This window comes from Neoarius graeffei, chromosome 8, assembly GCF_027579695.1.
Source record: "Neoarius graeffei isolate fNeoGra1 chromosome 8, fNeoGra1.pri, whole genome shotgun sequence".
NCBI classification, from domain to species: domain Eukaryota; kingdom Metazoa; phylum Chordata; class Actinopteri; order Siluriformes; family Ariidae; genus Neoarius; species Neoarius graeffei.
The window spans coordinates 15484526-15502511 of NC_083576.1; the positions used below are offsets into that span (position 1 = coordinate 15484526).

A 17986-nucleotide genomic window follows, 5' to 3' on the forward strand; every position below is an offset into this window, starting at 1 on the left:
CAAGCAGCAGTTCAGTACGTTTTCCTCCCTGCACTCTCGTCCTCCTCTCTCCCTCCCACTGGTAGTTAAACGAGTTTTAACTGTATCACATGTTTACTTGCCAAAAGGGGACAACAGGAAGCGCAGCTAGGAATCAGGTATAAAGACGTTTTTTTTTTTTTTTTTTTTCCTTTTGACAGGACAATCGAGCTGATAACAAAAAGCCTTGATGACTTCTGTGAATTGTTGGCTAGAATTTGCTGTGAAGTTTTCTTTTTCTCATCCCTAGGGATCTTTGATATTAATGCTCATTTCTTCAGTACCTAATATAGCCATTGAAAGGATTATGCTGAAGTTTTTTTTTTCCAATGCCAAGCACTTTGAGATGCATCTAGTCTATAAAAAATTAATGCAAACCAAACTGGCCCATGTGGACGAATTGACTATGACGTGATTTCCTGCTTGGTTGGTTTTTTTAAAAGTGAAACTTGAACATGCTCAAACACGAACCCTGCATCACTGAAATAGACTGTCACACTTGTCATCGGGATTTATTTTGGAAGTGCTGATCTGTGACTCACGAAGGCTGACGGTCGGGTTTGTGGTTAGATGAAGTTACCTGGCTGTGCTAGTGTGGAAATCAAGTTTTAGTCGCTTTTATTTCTTGGTTACATTTGCAAAACGCACTTTGTTTAAAGGTGATTTGGTGTGGCAGTCATACTGAGTATTCTTGTAGACGTTGCTTGTGCTGACAGTGAGGTGTGAAGAGGGGAAGATGCTACTCGAGAGCGCATTCAGACTTGGCTACAGACTGACGGACGTGGTGGAGAGTCTACGCCTCCATGTGGACTCGGTAGTTGGAGCTCACACAACAAAGAATTGTTTGACAGTAAGTAAATACACTTTGGGAGTTTTTGAGACGGGTAAGTTTTTCATGAGTACACTTTGGCTGGAAGAGAAGAACAACTTGTAAAAGCCAAGTTCCCTCCAGCTGGTATCTTGCCAACTCCCACCCATGAGTTACAGTGGTGCTTGAAAGTTTGTGAACCTTGTAGGATTTTCGAGACATTTCTGCATAAATATGACCAAAAACAACATCAGATTTTCACACAAGTCCTAAAAGTAGATAAAGAGAACCCAGTTAAACAAATGAGACAAAAATATTATACTTGGTCATTTATTTATTGAGGGAAATGAGCCAATGTTACATATCTGCGAGTGGCAAAAGTATGTGAACCTTTGCCTTCGGTATCTGGTGTGACCGGCTTGTGCAGCAATAACTGCAACTAAACGTTTGCGGTAACTGTTGATCAGTCCTGCACACCGGCTTGGAGGAATTTTAGCCCGTTCCTCCGTACAGAACAGCTTCAACTCTGGGATGTTGGTGGGTTTCCTCACATGAACTGCTCGCTTCAGGTCCTTCCACAACATTTCGATTGGATTAAGGTCAGGACTTTGACTTGGCCATTCCAGAACATTAACTTTATTCTTCTTTAACCATTCTTTGGTAGAACGGCTTGTGTGCTTTGGGTTGTTGTCTTGCTGCATGATCCACCTTCTCTTGAGATTCAGTTCATGGACAGATGTCCTGTATTTTCCCATAGAATTCTCTGGTATAATTCAGAATTCGTTGTTCCATCAATGATGGCAAGCCGTCCTGGCCCAGATGCAGCAAAACAGGCCCAAACCATGATACTACCACCACCATGTTTCACAGATGGGATAAAGTTCTTATGCTGGAATGCAGTGTTTTCCTTTCTCCAAACATTTAAACCAAAAAGTTCTATTTTGGTTTCATCCGTCCACAAAACATTTTTCCAATAGCCTTCTGGCTTGTCCATGTGATCTTCAGCAAACTGCAGACGAGCAGCGATGTTCTTTTTGGAGAGCAGTGGCTTTCTCCTTGCAATCCTGCCATGCACACCATTGCTGTTCAGTGTTCTCCTGATGGTGGACTCATGAACATTAACATTAGCCAATGTGAGAGAGGCCTTCAGTTGCTTCGAAGTTACCCTGGGGTCCTTTGTGACCTCGCTGACTATTACACGCCTTGCTCTTGGAGTGATTTTTGTTGGTCGACCACTCCTGGGGAGGGGAACAATGGTCTTGAATTTCCTCCATTTGTACACAATCTGTCTGTCTGTGGATTGATGGAGTCCAAACTCTTTAGAGATGGTTTTGTAACCTTTTCCAGCCTGATGAGCATCAACAACACTTTTTCTGAGGTCCTCAGAAATCTCCTTTATTCGTGCCATGATACACTTCCACAAACGTGTTGTGAAGATCAGACTTTGGCCAAGTTTACATTAGACCGTATCTGTCTCGTTTTCTTCGCGGATGCACTGTCCGTTTACATTAAAACGCCGGGAAACGGGAATCCGCCAGCATCCACGTATTCACTCCAGGTTGTGTCTGGTCCGGTGCTGTGTAAACATTGAGAATACGCGGATACGCTGTGCTGAGCTCTAGCTGGCGTCGTCATTGGACAACGTCACTGTGACATCCACCTTCCTGATTCGCTGGCGTTGGTCATGTGACGCGACTGCTGAAAAACGGCGCGGACTTCCGCCTTGTATCACCTTTCATTAAAGAGTATAAAAGTATGAAAATACTGCAAATACTGATGCAAATACTGCCCATTGTGTAGTTATGATTGTCTTTAGGCTTGCCATCCTTCCACTTGCAAGTGGTAAGTGACGCGCATACCCGATATGCACTGAGAGCACACACGCACAGCGGCTCAGTCCCGAATTACTGCTCGTGCACTTCACTCGCGCGCTCTGTGAGCTGCGCAGGGCCGGAGTGCGCACCCTCCAGAGGGCACTCGCTGTTCAGGGCGGAGTGATTTGGAGCGCAGGATGCCTGAGCCGAGCGTATCCGTGTATTGGCGTTGCTGTGTGCAGGCGAATCGTGTATTGGCGTTGCTGTGTGCATGTTAATCGTTTTAAAAACGTTAATCTGATGATCCGCTGATACGGTCTAATGTAAACCCCACCTTTGATAGATCCCTGTTCTTTAAATAAAACAGGGTGCCCACTCACACCTGATTGTCACCCAATTGATTGAAAACACCTGACTCTAATTTCACCTTCAAATTAACTGCTAAACCTAGAGGTTCACATACTTTTGCCACTCACAGATATGTAATATTGGATCATTTTCCTCAATGACCAAGTATAATATTTTTGTCTCGTTTGTTTAACTGGGTTCTCTTTATCTACTTTTAGGACTCGTGTGAAAATCTGATGTTGTTTTGGGTCATATTTATACAGAAATATAGAAAATTCTAAAGGGTTCACAAACTTTCAAGCACCACTGTATATTTTCCAGACAGTTTACCATGTTGTCGCTGACTTGAAGTAAATTTGAATGCAGTGACTGTGTGCTGCCAGTTTATCAGGTTGACCTTCATTGTATCTATAGGTACAGCAGCATTACTGGAGTTTTTAAATACTGTGTCTTGCCCTTGGCCTTTTTATGAGACACTTCTTTTCTGTAAGTGTACGGTTACAAGGTGTAGCTCATTTACGTCCCTATACAGAAAGTGTCCATCACTGTCACATTCCAGCTGTATATCCAGTTGTGTAGTGACAACGGGGTGTCTATAACTCTTTTACACTCATACATACCAGAACATATGATACGCCCTATCATACTGTCTGTGTCAACATCAGTGCACTGCTGTGATTCATCCATCGTTGATAAATGGGTTAGAGCAAGCCTGGTATATATTTTTTGAAGCAACAGATAAAATGCATGATAAAATAGCAAACAGGGGCGGCACAGTGGTGTAGTGGTTAGCACTGTCGCCTCACAACAAGAAGGTCCGGGTTCGAGCCCCGTGGCCGGCGAGGGCCTTTCTGTGCGGAGTTTGCATGTTCTCCCCGTGTCCGCGTGGGTTTCCTCCGGGTGCTCCGGTTTCCCCCACAGTCCAAAGACATGCAGGTTAGGTTAACTGGTGACTCTAAATTGACTGTAGGTGTGAATGTGAGTGTGAATGGTTGTCTGTGTCTATGTGTCAGCCCTGTGATGACCTGGCGACTTGTCCAGGGTGTACCCCGCCTTTCGCCCGTAGTCAGCTGGGATAGGCTCCAGCTTGCCTGCGACCCTGTAGAACAGGATAAAGCGGCTAGAGATAATGAGATGAGATGAGAAAATAGCAAACAAATATAAGCATGTATGGTTGGGTTTGTTTGGAACTTGGGTTAAATGACATTGCTAAGCTATGTAATCTCTTCATTTATTCACTTATTTGTCTTCAGTAAGCACTTTATCCTGGTTATAGTGGTTGATCTGGAGCATATCACAGGAAAACTAGGAGAATACACTCTGAATGGGAGGCTAAGGCATAGTCCATGAACGCAGAGAATGTCCATACAGGAGACAAGGAGAACTTGAGTTCATGATTGAACCAGGCACTGTGACATGGCAATGCTACCTGCTATCACCTTGATGGCCTGTCATCCATCCATCCATCCATCCATCCACCCACCCACCCACCCACCCACCACTTATCTGTCAGGATCATGGAAAAAGCTGGAGACGATCCCAGCTGACTTCAGATGAGAGGAGGGGTACACCCTAGGCAGGTTGCCAATCTATCGCAGGGCTTGTGGCTTTGCTGGTAGCTCATCATTGGTGCGTTGCTGCTGCCCAGACGTATGACGCGGGTTGGTAGTGTTTTGCTTTTCAGGGTTAGTAGCGGGTATAAAAGATCCACAATCAAGGGATACTAATCCCCGACTGCAGGTAAATAGGCTGTCCTCTTCCGTACTTGCGTCCCCCAATGGCAATGGCGCATAGTGGACTCTTGAGAGATGCATATCTGCTACGTCGTATGCCAGTGGGGTGGTCAAAATTGTCAGTGGGCTGACCCAAGCTGGGACTTTTTTTTTTTAAAACAGGGATGGGTCATTAGCCCATCACCCAACCTGGAGGGCCAGGTACTGCAATTTGTCTGGCTTTTCACCTGGAACCTGCCCAGCAAGGTTGAACCTACCAGGGACCGAGGTCCCAACTGATATAGCTACCAGGATCGTAAAGCGCACAAACCTCCCCACCACTTTAAGGTGCAGCACTCAGGGCTACTCCCCCCCAATGAAATGTTTTGTAAAAAAGCAGTTCTACTTCTAAATAAGTACTATGACTATGTTTTGATCCAGCTTTACAGTACAATTCTACTGTAAAAATTTGGGAAGCAGGGCCTAAGGGCTGGAATGAATTTGTCCTGCACTCAAGACGAGAAGTGATTCTGGTTGTACAAGATGGTTGTTCCAATAACACTGCAGTATTCAGCTACACAATGCAGTTTTGTTCATTACCTCCATTAATTTTGTTGGAGGTTGTTTTTGCCTCTGTTTGTTTTTCTGTTCCCAACGTAACTCAAAAAGTAGTGGACAGATTTTGATGAAATTTTGAGGAAAGGTGGACCATGGGCCAAGGAACATATCTCATTATCTCTAGCCGCTTTATCCTTCTACAGGGTCGCAGGCAAGCTGGAGCCTATCCCAGCTGACTATGGGCGAAAGGCGGGGTACACCCTGGACAAGTCGCCAGGTCATCACAGGGCTGACACATAGACACAGACAACCATTCACACTCACATTCACACCTACGGTCAATTTAGAGTCACCAGTTAACCTAACCTGCATGTCTTTGGACTGTGGGGGAAACCGGAGCACCCGGAGGAAACCCACGTGGACATGGGGAGAACATGCAAACTCCACACAGAAAGGCCCTCGCCAGCCCCGGGGCTCGAACCCAGGACCTTCTTGCTGTGAGGCGACAGCGCGAACCACTACACCACCGTGCCGCCGGCCAAGGAACAATTGAATAGATTTTGATGCGACTCTAGTTTGGATGTGGATCCAGGATATTCTAATATGTGGCTTGGCAGAGGTACCTTTCTAGTTACTTAGTTAGCTCGGCCACAGGCCAGGCTAGATGAGCTTATGTGATCACGCATCATCTGTCCACAATTTACAAAAATCACTTCTCCTCCTCCAGGATTGATCGGATTTCGATCAAACTCGCATACAATGTTCTTCAGGTAGGTGTGGATAAAAGTTGTCAAGATGGTGGTGCCACCTGTCATATTTAAGATTTTATGGGCGTCTTGGCTGATATGAGCTGCATCCTCATTGAGGCTTTTTTAAATTTCTTGCTGTGTCCAAAACCTCATCAGCATGTCTGCGTAAAATTACTCAGGAATAACTTTGGTCTTGGTTAAGATGGTCTTGGCTACAACACTAAATACAAGACAAAATTGCCCAAAGTGTATCAAGACCAAGATTTTGAGGGGTTGAGATCAAGTCAAGACCAAGGCAGGGCAACACTGAGTCATGACCAGATCAGTGTGTGTAAAGGGGCGGATTTTACATCCAATCACAGCAACGATGTCAACAAATAAATCATAGTGCCCGGGCAATTTAGTGAAATCCCCACAGTTGTGGTCTTGACCGGTCTTGAAATTAAAATCCTGAATCCACTGTGACTGAGGCCCTGTCCACACGGCAACGGATTCAGGTGAATCCGATACAATTGTTTATCGTTTCGGCCTGGCGTCCACACGGCACCGGCGTTTTGGGTTCCCCAAAACGCAATCTTTTGAGAACGGGTTCCAGAGTGGAAAGATCTGGCAACGTTGCCGTTGCGAAGTCGTCTGGATGAGTAGAACAGATTTGTTTACGATGACGTCACAACCACATGACTGTGAGTGCTTCACGCCGGGTAGAAGTGTAACGAACTCGATGCGAGTTGTCAACAAATCCTATAACTTGGTTCATGAAACGCGCTTACAAAATATTTTCACTGTGAATATTTATTGTGTAATGGTGCAAAGTGTGAGAGAGAGAGAATAGCCCTTAGGGCAGAGTCAATCCCACCAGCAAAAATAGGGAAAAAAAGGAGCGATCTCACCTCTTCAGATGTTGGTTTAAGTCCTACAATACATTCCTCAAAAAGGGCGTAGAAGAACAAATTAATCCATCAACGTGTAGCATTCAATTTATTCCGGACCATTAAAGACGCCGCCTTCCGCGTAGAATCATACGTCATCCTCGCCGCCATATTGGATAGGTCAAAGCGGAGAATAAAGATGCCTCATTCATGTGCTGCGTTTAACTGTACCAACAGGTTTACCGTCCAAACGAGATCACATGGGATTACCTTTCACAAGTGAGACTGGAAAAATACTTTTCATTGTATTTGGTCATTATAATGTAATTTTACGAACAGATTTTCCTGACTTTGTGGCTAATATGAAGTCTCGCGCATAATAGTTTATGCGCATGCGTCCTTACTTCTTCTATTGTTCTGGTGTCTCCGAAGGGACCGTCTTACAGCGCCCCTAGAGGTGTGGCATGTGTATTGCATCGTTTTCAGCAAGCGTTGCGTTGCCATATGGACCTGATATTTTACTGATCGTTGCCCATTTGGACGCGATGTTTTTTTAAATAACATCTCGTTGCCGTTGTCGTGTGGATGTAGCCTGAGAAGACCAAGTAGAAATGCAGTCGATTCCAAGACCTTCAGAAAGTGGTCTTGAAAGCTTTCTCAAGTACCACGACGCTGCTTGTATTACTTGGTTAATGGAGCTAACGTGTAGTTTCAGTCCAAACCTAAAGAATCAAACGTCCAGATTGATTGTGGTGGATTTTGATGATCTACACAACACATTCAAACCCTAATGCTTTCATCATATCCTCTGAATGCTCATTAAATGGAAAGCAGTTTGTCTGGTTAATGATCACTGAAGTGTTGCAGCTCTGCTTCTGTTATCTGTGTGTGGATAAAGACCATCACATTCACACTAGTCCATTCCTCTATGCTGTTAAATCTGATCTGAAGCCTCTCATACACACACACTTCCTCTTTCTTTCCTGTTCCTGGTAGTTCTTGGACATGGCGCTGCAGTTTGTAGCAGAAGGTGCTGCCGGCGGCCTCAACGTCATCGCCGTTTACATAGCTGAGATTCTGCACGCCACCGGAGTAGGCGGTGAGTGGCTTCACTTGTTTAACAAGATAAGAACACATGGTTGAAGATAAGGACTCAAAGGTTTATTGGTTCATGCATATATGTGTGTGTGTATATACTGTATATATATAATACATTTGGATGCCTGGATGGATATTGCTCGTTTCCAGACTGAATGTGCATAGCATGTAGTCCACACACTCAGGAAGGTTCAGAGTTCAGGCTTGTGTAAGAGTAAAAGTATGTTTGAGAAGTGACTGATGTAATCTCTGAGTGTGTTTGACAGGAATGCTGTGCAAGTACAGCTATTCTGAAATATTCTTTTACTGCAGGAATACACAATAACACGTTTTATCATTTCCTATTGGCAAGTACTGTTTTAAATGTAATTTTGTATAGAATTAATTGATTCTAAGAATTTTTAAAAAGGGTTAACTGGATGAATAGCAAGTTGTCTTACTTCACACATTCTTCCAATGCCTTTCCTTTACTCATCTTCATAGAGTACCTGAGCACTGCTTTATTGAAATACATGAACACAACAATCAACACGGTGGTAGGTACAGTGGTGCTTGAAAGTTTGTGAGCCCTTTAGAATTTTCTATATTTCTGCATATATGACCTAAAACATCATCAGATTTTCACACAAGTCCTAAAAGTAGATGAAGAGAACCCAGTTAAACAACCGAGACAAAAATATTATACTTGGTCATTTATTTATTGAGGAAAATGATCCACTATTACATATCTGTGAGCGACAAAAGTATGTGAACCTTTTGCTTTCAGTATCTGGTGTGACCCCATTGTGCAGCAAAAACTGCACTGCACTGCCCTGCACACCGGCTTGGAGGAATTTTAGCCCGTTCCTCCGTACAGAACAGCTTCAACTCTGGGATGTTGGTGGGTTTCCTCACATGAACTGCTCGCTTAAGGTCCTTCCACAGCATTTCCATTGGATTAAGGTCAGGACTTTGACTTGGCCATTCCAAAACATTAACTTGTATTCTTCTTTAACCATTCTTTGGTAGAATGACTTGTGTGCCTAGGGTCGTTGTCTTGCTGCATGACCCACCTTCTCTTGAGATTCAATTCATGGACAGATGTCCTGACATTTTCCTTTAGAGTTCACTGGTCTAATTCAGAATTCGTTGTTCCATCAATGATGGCAAGCCATCCTGGCCCAGATGCAGCAAAACGGGCCCAAACCATGATACTACCACCACCATGTTTCACAGATGGCATAAGGTTCTTTTGCTGGAATGCAGCGTTTTCCTTTCTCCAAACATAACGCTTCTCATTTAAACCAAAAAGTTCTATTTTGGTTTCATCTGTCCACAAAACATTTTTCCAATAGCCTTCTGGCTTGTCCACGTGATCTTCAGAAAACTGCACACGAGCAGCAATGTTCTTTTTGGAGAGCAGTGGCTTTCTCCTTGCAACCCTGCCATGCACACCATTGTTGTTCAGTGTTCTCCTGATGGTGGACTTATGAACATTAACATTAGCCAATGTGAGAGAGGCCTTCAGTTTCTTAGGTGGGGTTTACATTAGACCGTATCAGCGGATCATCAGATTAACGTTTTTAAAACTATTAGTGTGCACACAGCAACACCAATACACGATTCGCATGCACACAGCAACACCAATACACGGATACGCTCGGCTCCACAGGCATCCTGCGCTCCAAATCACTCCGCCCTGAACAGCGAGTGCCCTCTGGAGGGTGCGCACTCCAGCCCTGCGCAGCTCACAGAGCGCGCGAGTGAAGTGCACAAGCAGTGATTCGGGACTGAGCCGCTGTGTGTGAGATCCCAGCGCATATCACTTACCACTTGCAAGTGGAAGGATGGCAAGCCTAAAGACAATCATAACTACACAGTGGGCAGTATTTGCATCAGTATTTGCAGTATTTTCATACTTTTATACTCTTTAATGAAAGGTGATACAAGGCGGAAGTCCGTGTCGTTTTTCAGCAGTCGCGTCATATGACCAACGCCAGCGAATCAGGAAGGTGGATGTCACAGTGACGTTGTCCAGTGACGACGCCAGCTAGAGCTCAGCACAGCGCATCCGCGTATCCTCAATGTTTACACAGCACCGGACCTGACACGATCTGGATTGAAGACGTGGACCCTGGCAGATTCCCGTTTCCCGGCGTTTTAATGTAAACGGACAGTGCATCCGCGAAGAAAACGAGACAGATACGGGCTAATGTAAACTTGGCCTTAGAAGTTACCCTGGGGTCCTTTGTGACCTCGCCGACTATTACACGCCTTGCTCTTGGAGTGATCTTCGTTGGTTGACCACTCCTGTGGAGGGTAACAATGGTCTTGAATTTCCTCCATTTGTACACAATCTGTCTGACTGTGGATTGGTAGAGTCCAAACTCTTTAGAGATGGTTTTATAACCTTTTCCAGCCTGATGAGCATCAACAACGCTTTTTCTGAGGTCCTCAGAAATCTCCTTTATTTGTGCCATGATACACTTCCACAAATGTGTTGTGAAGATCAGACTTTGATAGATCCATGTTCTTGAAATAATACAGGGTGCCCACTCACACCTGACTCAAATTTCACCTTCAAATTAACTGCTAGTCCTAGAGGTTCACATACTTTTGCCACTAAGAGATATGTAATATTGGATCATTTTCCTCAATAAATAAATGACCAAGTATAATATTTTTGTCTCATTTGTTTAACTGGGTTCTCTTTATCTACTTTTAGGACTCGTGTGAAAATCTGATTGCGTTAGGTCATATTTACGCAGAAACGTACAGAAAATTCTAAAGGGTTCACAAACTTTCAAGCACCACTGTGTTCCATTCAGCTAGCAGGATACTGAATGAGTCGAAGACGAGTAGCTGAATGGAATGCATCTGGTAGACCAGGAAAAAAACAAGCCAATATTATTATTCATACACATTCCTTTCAAGTGTTCAATGTGTGTTTCTCTTTCAAAATTCTCTCAAAATCGTCCGTATTTAACGACGCAAACCTGGCGGCCATGGTTGTTTACAAATTGTCCCAGTCGCTTGCTAGCGCGGAAGTTCTACGTCTCTGATGTGTGACATCATGTTGCCTTGACAACCATGCAATATTGCAAACCATATTCAACACTAATTCTCCATTGGGTAGAGTGATCTAGGATAAGCGATATGCTATCAAGCCAAATGAATGAAACCTGCTAGAAGGGAATAGAACACACGTTTTTATTCCGTGGGAAAAGTGTCCTGTATGTATAATCACCGATATTTCTCTCTGATGAAGTCACTCGCGGTGTTTTCCCGCTGATTAGGTGTGTGTTGTCAAAAATGGTGAACCGGTTCAAAATTAAAATTCTTTTAACTTTTTTTTTTTTTTTATGTGGATGTCCCTATAATAATATAAAGAACATTACATGGTGGTGCGAAGACATGAAGTTTATCTTCTTGTGTTGGGAAAATGTTCACTCCTTCGCTTCCCTTACTTGTGAATATGTTCACCGCCCAGTGATAAACTTCATATGTTCGTGCAACCGTGTAATATCCTCTACGTTATTGATTATATCAGTGTTTCCCAACCACTGTGCCGTGAGAGATCAGGTGTACCGTGGGACATTATCCAATTTCACTTAATTGTTCCGAAAATTATTTATTTACTGCAAATAATTTGTCTTCGTTCGTCTATGCCAGCGATGTATAGTGACCGGCGGAACAATTAAATACTCTTCCAATAGATGGCAGCAGGTAGCTAATTAACCTGTGTATCTACCTGTTGCCATTCAAACAATAGAATTAGTAATGCTTCGGGGGTGATAGCAGGGATGAGAGTTTTCCACTTTTCGGCGGATTTCCGCTTTTTCTGAGTAAAAATCGACCTTTTTATATTATGCCAAATCCATTGAGGGTTTTTTTTTTTTATTTATTGAGGGGGGTTGGGGTATGTTCCTTCATGATACTCAAGCAGGCCTCTGCATGCTCTTGCGACAAGGCTTTCGCAGACAGCTTTTCGCAGACAGTTGTAATTTATCGTTGAGCGGGGAGTAATAGGCGTGCGCGATGTTATTCACCGCCACAACGCAAGGGGGCGCGAAGTTGCGAAATCGCTAGGAGTAGTTGGTGGGTGTGGTTAGTGGAGTGTTTATCCTCCGGTTACTTATAATGACTAGAACTGGAGTCGTATAGATGTACGTACTTCCTCGATCAACCGCTCTTCGTGCTGCTCCATCTTCGCTCGTGTTTTTAAAAATGGTGGTCGTGAAAACAAACCAAACCGGGAAAGTAGGGAAGCGGAAGTGCGTGTACAGCGGATGTAGAGTGGCCCAATCAGAGCCCTCTTGTCTGCGACGCTGTCTGCAAGGCTTCCGCGGTGGTCACAATTTTTGGGAGGTGCTATGCAGACGCCATCTGCGACGCCATCTGCGAGGACTGGGTTGTCAGCATTAAATTGGCCTTAATTCATTCCTACGATGATGTTACATGTTTACATTTTCGCCATCTTTAGTCTCGCGGTAGAATACGTGTTATCTACAATGTAATTGGCCAAAACATCAATAGCGAGAGCATGATAGCCAATCATAACAGTTCTTACAAAAGAGAGGACTGACAAGCTCTTGTCTTTGGCCAAAAGGCTGAAGAAGTCGTCAAAATGATTAAATGAAAATGAGAAGTGACTGTGAACTACTGTATAAATAATTGTATAAAGTGTACATAGACATGCTTAAATAATCATATGCCAACACTGTTCTCTGAGTTGGCCATTAGGTGCCAGAGTTACGAGAGCTGTCACTAGTGGTGATTGTTTAGTTCCAAGATGCAGGACTTCTTTCTGTCAGTCTGCCCTCTCTGTAAAGGGGGCAAAACTCTGGAATTCTCTACCCACAGAGTTGAAGCTGGAAACAAATAGAAATGTTTTTTACAAAGGACTAAAACAATGGCTAAAATGTACACAACAGTGTACACATTAAGTCTTGTAGTTGGCTGACTGGTTTGTTCAAAATGTCTTTGCTTCGAAATTTGTCTCTCTTTTTCTCTTTTATCTTTTTCCTGGTTGTTTTTTTTTTTTTATTTTCATATTTGAATGTTTTTATTTTTATAAAAGCCTCCTGTGGACTGGTGTTGTAAATTAGCACTTGTGCTAAAACACTCAAACAATGCATCTGGTTTGTCCAATGTTATTGCTATGTCCATATCAAATAAACATTTAATAATAATTATCCCATAAACTTAGCATTCGTTTGATTTAATACATTGAACATGTATATGATAGTCAGTAAATCTGAATTAATGCTGACAGTTTTGAAAACTTAAATATTTCAAAAGACTTCTTGAAGAAATCATATGCAACTAATGAGGACATAGGGAGAAAAGGTCAGTCACCCTAAGAAATTTTATTTAATATATGAACATTTTGATAATTAATAGAACTTGCGTTTAATGTGAATTTAGTTTGTCGTTTTTGTTGATCATGAATTATAACCATATCCCTTGAATGTAGAATGTGATTTTATTTTGAATTCAAACAATACTCCTATTGATTTGAAACATATTTTCATGTAAACGTATAAAAAAGACAACAGATTTTTTTTTATGTACTACAGCTCAGATTGCAGGAAAAGTGGTTTGTAAAGCCTTATTTTTCAAAATTTTCCTGGGGGGGGGTATCCCCCCTGTTGACTTTGGCTTTTATACACATTTTTGTGATATTTTTGTTTGGTGGTGGGCTGTGGGATTTTTCAAATGTAAAATATGTGCCGTGGCTCAAGAAAGGTTGGGAAACACTGGATTATATGAACGTATGATGATATCAAACGTTACCATTTCTCCTTTGGTTATTTTCTTTTCAGTGCTATTTAGTGTAGAGGGAAATGTTGAGCCACGTTTGTCAATATTATAGTAAAGTTGCGTGTAAAGATCTGCGTCAGCCAAACTGACTTAAAATTTTTCGTTGGATTTACAAACGTTTCAGGAATGTCGATTTTCATCACCGGTAAAATGTGAAGTGTGTTTCTGACATGGCTCGCTCACCCACACAACTCCCGTATAAGGAAAAGTGCACAGACAGCTGGGAGCACGAAATGAATGAACAGGGTGAATTTCAGAAGTGGAAGTTATTTTGACTCACTTCTATGGGTTTGTGTTGGCTCACTTACTCAACTTTTCATATTCTTTCATGAATTACAATCATATAAAATTACTAGTTTTCTTTTTCCTCCTCTCTCAATGCTACTCCTGGTCCTTGACCTTGTGACCTAACGTGAGTTTTTGATTCGGTAAATGTTGAAAACGTAACAAGAGTAAGCATTTTATCCTAGGCAGTATATAAAAGTACAATAATCCACGGAAATTGAGATGTAAATCAAGTTGAGGTTTACATTACACAAATTTGTACGGTATACACACTCAGGAGCACGAGTAGGACACGGACGTCTTTCCAAATTTATCAGCTACTTATGAATACCAAAATGTATTTAATCATTTAATTCTTAAAGCACATTACATAAAATCTCAATGTTCTTACAGTAATGTGCTTTAAGGATAAATTAGGTATTTATGAGCATCTCGTAAATTCTACTCGTCCTCCGGAGTGTGTGCAAATTTACGTGCAATATAAACCTCAACTTGATTGACCTCGTCTTCTTGCACGATCTTAGATAATGTCTTGTGTAAGTACTCATACAAATGATTTACAGTTAAATCCCTTCATATCCAGTTTGAAAAATGAGGCCTAGTATAAAGTGTAAGCATTTTATCAGTGATGACTTAATGGTGAAGACTCTGGGTTACTGAGCAGAAGGTTCAGGGTTCAAACCCCAGCACTGCCAAGCTGCCCGTGTGGCCCTTGAGCATGGCTCTTAACCCTTTCTGCTTCCTAACAAGCTGAGAGATGTGAAGAAAAGAATTTCTTGGGATGAACATTTCCTACTTGAGGCTTTCAGTCGGCCATCCTTCTTGGTATCCATCAAATGCTGTATATTGTTAAATTTAATATGTAGCAGTTATCCTTGTTTTACCAACCCCCCAGCTTCATATTTGGATCCCCATAGTAATACCTTTCTGGTGCTAGAGTTGTTTTTTCTCTGATTTTCCAGATCCTGTGTCTATCCCTCGCTTCACCCCTGAGGGCATGGCCTCTGCAGCGAAGTGGATGCTACTGGCGGTGATCAGTTACTTTCTGCTGTGCGCCGTGTTGCATTTAGCTGTAGCATTGTTACGGAGGGGATTCTGGATGCTGAAGATCATCATGGTCATGTGGCTCTTCATTTGGATCATCAGTGATCCAAAAGCCTCCTCCGACATCACGATTGCACGTTTGTTCCTGCTGGTGGTGTTCTCCGCTGTGTGGAGCGTAGCTGCTCGAGAGAAGAACAGGATGGACCTGAGCAGCCTGGAGAATCGACTGAAGAGTTTGGAGGGTAGAGTGGCCATGATGGAGAAGAGTAAAATGAAGGGATGAGATGGAGAGAGATCAAAAGAAAGATTTTTTTTTTTTTTAAACTTGATGTTAAATCAAATTCTTCACAGGTTTGCATGTATGTTATGTAAAATGAGCTACTCCTGAATGTGGTGTGTAATCACTGAACGCTAAATTACTGAACGCTAAATTACTCAACTCAATGGAAAGACACGATTTCTACACGGATCCAAGAGATGCCATCATGAAGTACATTGTGATTATAGTGGAATGGAAAAACCATACTTGTATTACAGGCATTTAGCAGATGCTCTTATCCGGAGTGATATACAACATCCCCCAGAGCAGTCTGGGAAGTAGGGCACTTCAGCCATTCCTGCTAGTCCAGGGAATCGAACCAGCAACCGTTTGGTCCCAAAACTGCTTTTCTAACCAGAAACCATGGCTTCCCCTCTAATAAACCACTTTAGTACATGCTGTTATAGCAATCAATCAACGACAGGGTGCTGTGATACAAAGTGGAGGCCAGTTACATTTGATATTGAGAAACAACTCCCAAAAAAAGCTAGTTCCTTTCATCACCTTTCGACTATTGCTGTAGCGGCGATAAATGGTTGTCCCCTTACCCACCTCTTTCTTTTGAAACTAGAAGGGTGTTTGGTAGAGTACCCTCCACTTAGTACCTCCACCAAGCCATGTTTTTGGATTTGTATCAAAATTTGTTCACTACTTTGAGTTATGCTGGGAAAAACAAAATCTCTAACAAAACTGGTGTACGTAATTCACAATACAAGAAGGCAGCTTGTTATCAAGAACCAAAGATCTCGGTCCTAACGACCTTCCCATGTCCAAAAAAAAGTAAAGCTTTTTTTTATTATACACTCGTGATGCTGGAGACTCCTATCAAAAATAAACTGTTCCTTAGAGAACGCTTCATATCAACTCACGTTGTCTTTTGTAGCACTTTCGTCATGAGTTCCTGTGTTGGTTTGTACTATAGAAATGATAATGTAATGTACAACCCCCATTCCAAAAAAGTTGGGACAAAGTACAAATTGTAAATAAAAATCTCAAACTGATATTGTATTCACAATAGAACATAGACAACATATCAAATGTCGAAAGTGAGACATTTTGAAATTTCATGACAGCAACACATCTCAAAAAAGTTGGGACAGGGGCAATAAGAGGCTGGAAAAGTTAAAGGTACAAAAAAGGAACAGCTGGAGGACCAAACTGCAACTCATTAGGTCAATTGGCAATAGGTCATTAACATGACTGGGTATAAAAAGAGCATCTTGGAGTGGCAGCAGCTCTCAGAAGTAAAGATGGGAAGAGGATCACCAATCCCCCTAATTCTGCGCCGACAAATAGTGGAGCAATATCAGAAAGGAGTTCGACAGTGTAAAATTGCAAAGAGTTTGAACATATCATCTACAGTGCATAATATCATCAAAAGATTCAGAGAATCTGGAAGAATCTCTGTGCGTAAGGGTCAAGGCCGGAAAACCATACTGGGTGCCCGTGATCTTCGGGCCCTTAGACGGCACTGCATCACATACAGGCATGCTTCTGTATTGGAAATCACAAAATGGGCTCAGGAATATTTCCAGAGAACATTATCTGTGAACACAATTCACCGTGCCATCCGCCGTTGCCAGCTAAAACTCTATAGTTCAAAGAAGAAGCCGTATCTAAACATGATCCAGAAGCGCAGACGTCTTCTCTGGGCCAAGGCTCATTTAAAATGGACTGTGGCAAAGTGGAAAACTGTTCTGTGGTCAGACGAATCAAAATTTGAAGTTCTTTATGGAAATCAGGGACGCCGTGTCATTCGGACTAAAGAGGAGAAGGACGACCCAAGTTGTTATCAGCGCTCAGTTCAGAAGCCTGCATCTCTGATGGTATGGGGTTGCATTAGTGCGTGTGGCATGGGCAGCTTACACATCTGGAAAGACACCATCAGTGCTGAAAGGTATATCCAGGTTCTAGAGCAACATATGCTCCCATCCAGACGACGTCTCTTTCAGGGAAGACCTTGCATTTTCCAACATGACAATGCCAAACCACATACTGCATCAATTACAGCATCATGGCTGCGTAGAAGAAGGGTCCGGGTACTGAACTGGCCAGCCTGCAGTCCAGATCTTTCACCCATAGAAAACATTTGGCGCATCATAAAATGGAAGATACGACAAAAAAGACAGACAGTTGAGCAACTAGAATCCTACATTAGACAAGAATGGGTTAACATTCCTATCCTTAAACTTGAGCAGCTTGTCTCCTCAGTCCCCAGACGTTTACAGACTGTTGTAAAGAGAAAAGGGGATGTCTCACAGTGGGAAACATGGCCTTGTCCCAACTTTGAGATGTGTTGTCATGAAATTTAAAATCACCCAATTTTTCTCTTTAAATGATACATTTTCTCAGTTTAAACATTTGATATGTCATCCATGTTCTATTCTGAATAAAATATGGAATTTTGAAACTTCCACATCATTGCATTCCGTTTTTATTTACAATTTATACTTTGTCCCAACTTTTTTGGAATCGGGGTTGTACAGTATTACAACAAGTGGGTTAATATCAAGCTCTTCTGACCAATCAGAGTAGAGAATTCAAAAGCGTTATGATATAAGG

At 42.5% G+C, this 17986-nt stretch overlaps 1 protein-coding gene across 1 annotated transcript; it reads left to right on the top strand.

Moving 5' to 3' along the window:
* Positions 1–489: 489 nt before the first annotated feature.
* si:dkey-74k8.3 (uncharacterized) lies at positions 490–16288 on the top strand. The gene is made up of 3 exons (XM_060927356.1): positions 490–868; positions 7873–7975; positions 15024–16288. Exons 1-3 carry the CDS (start codon positions 755–757, stop codon positions 15386–15388), a joined length of 582 nt encoding a protein of 193 aa, XP_060783339.1. The 5' UTR covers positions 490–754; the 3' UTR covers positions 15389–16288.
* Positions 16289–17986: the final 1698 nt, after the last annotated feature.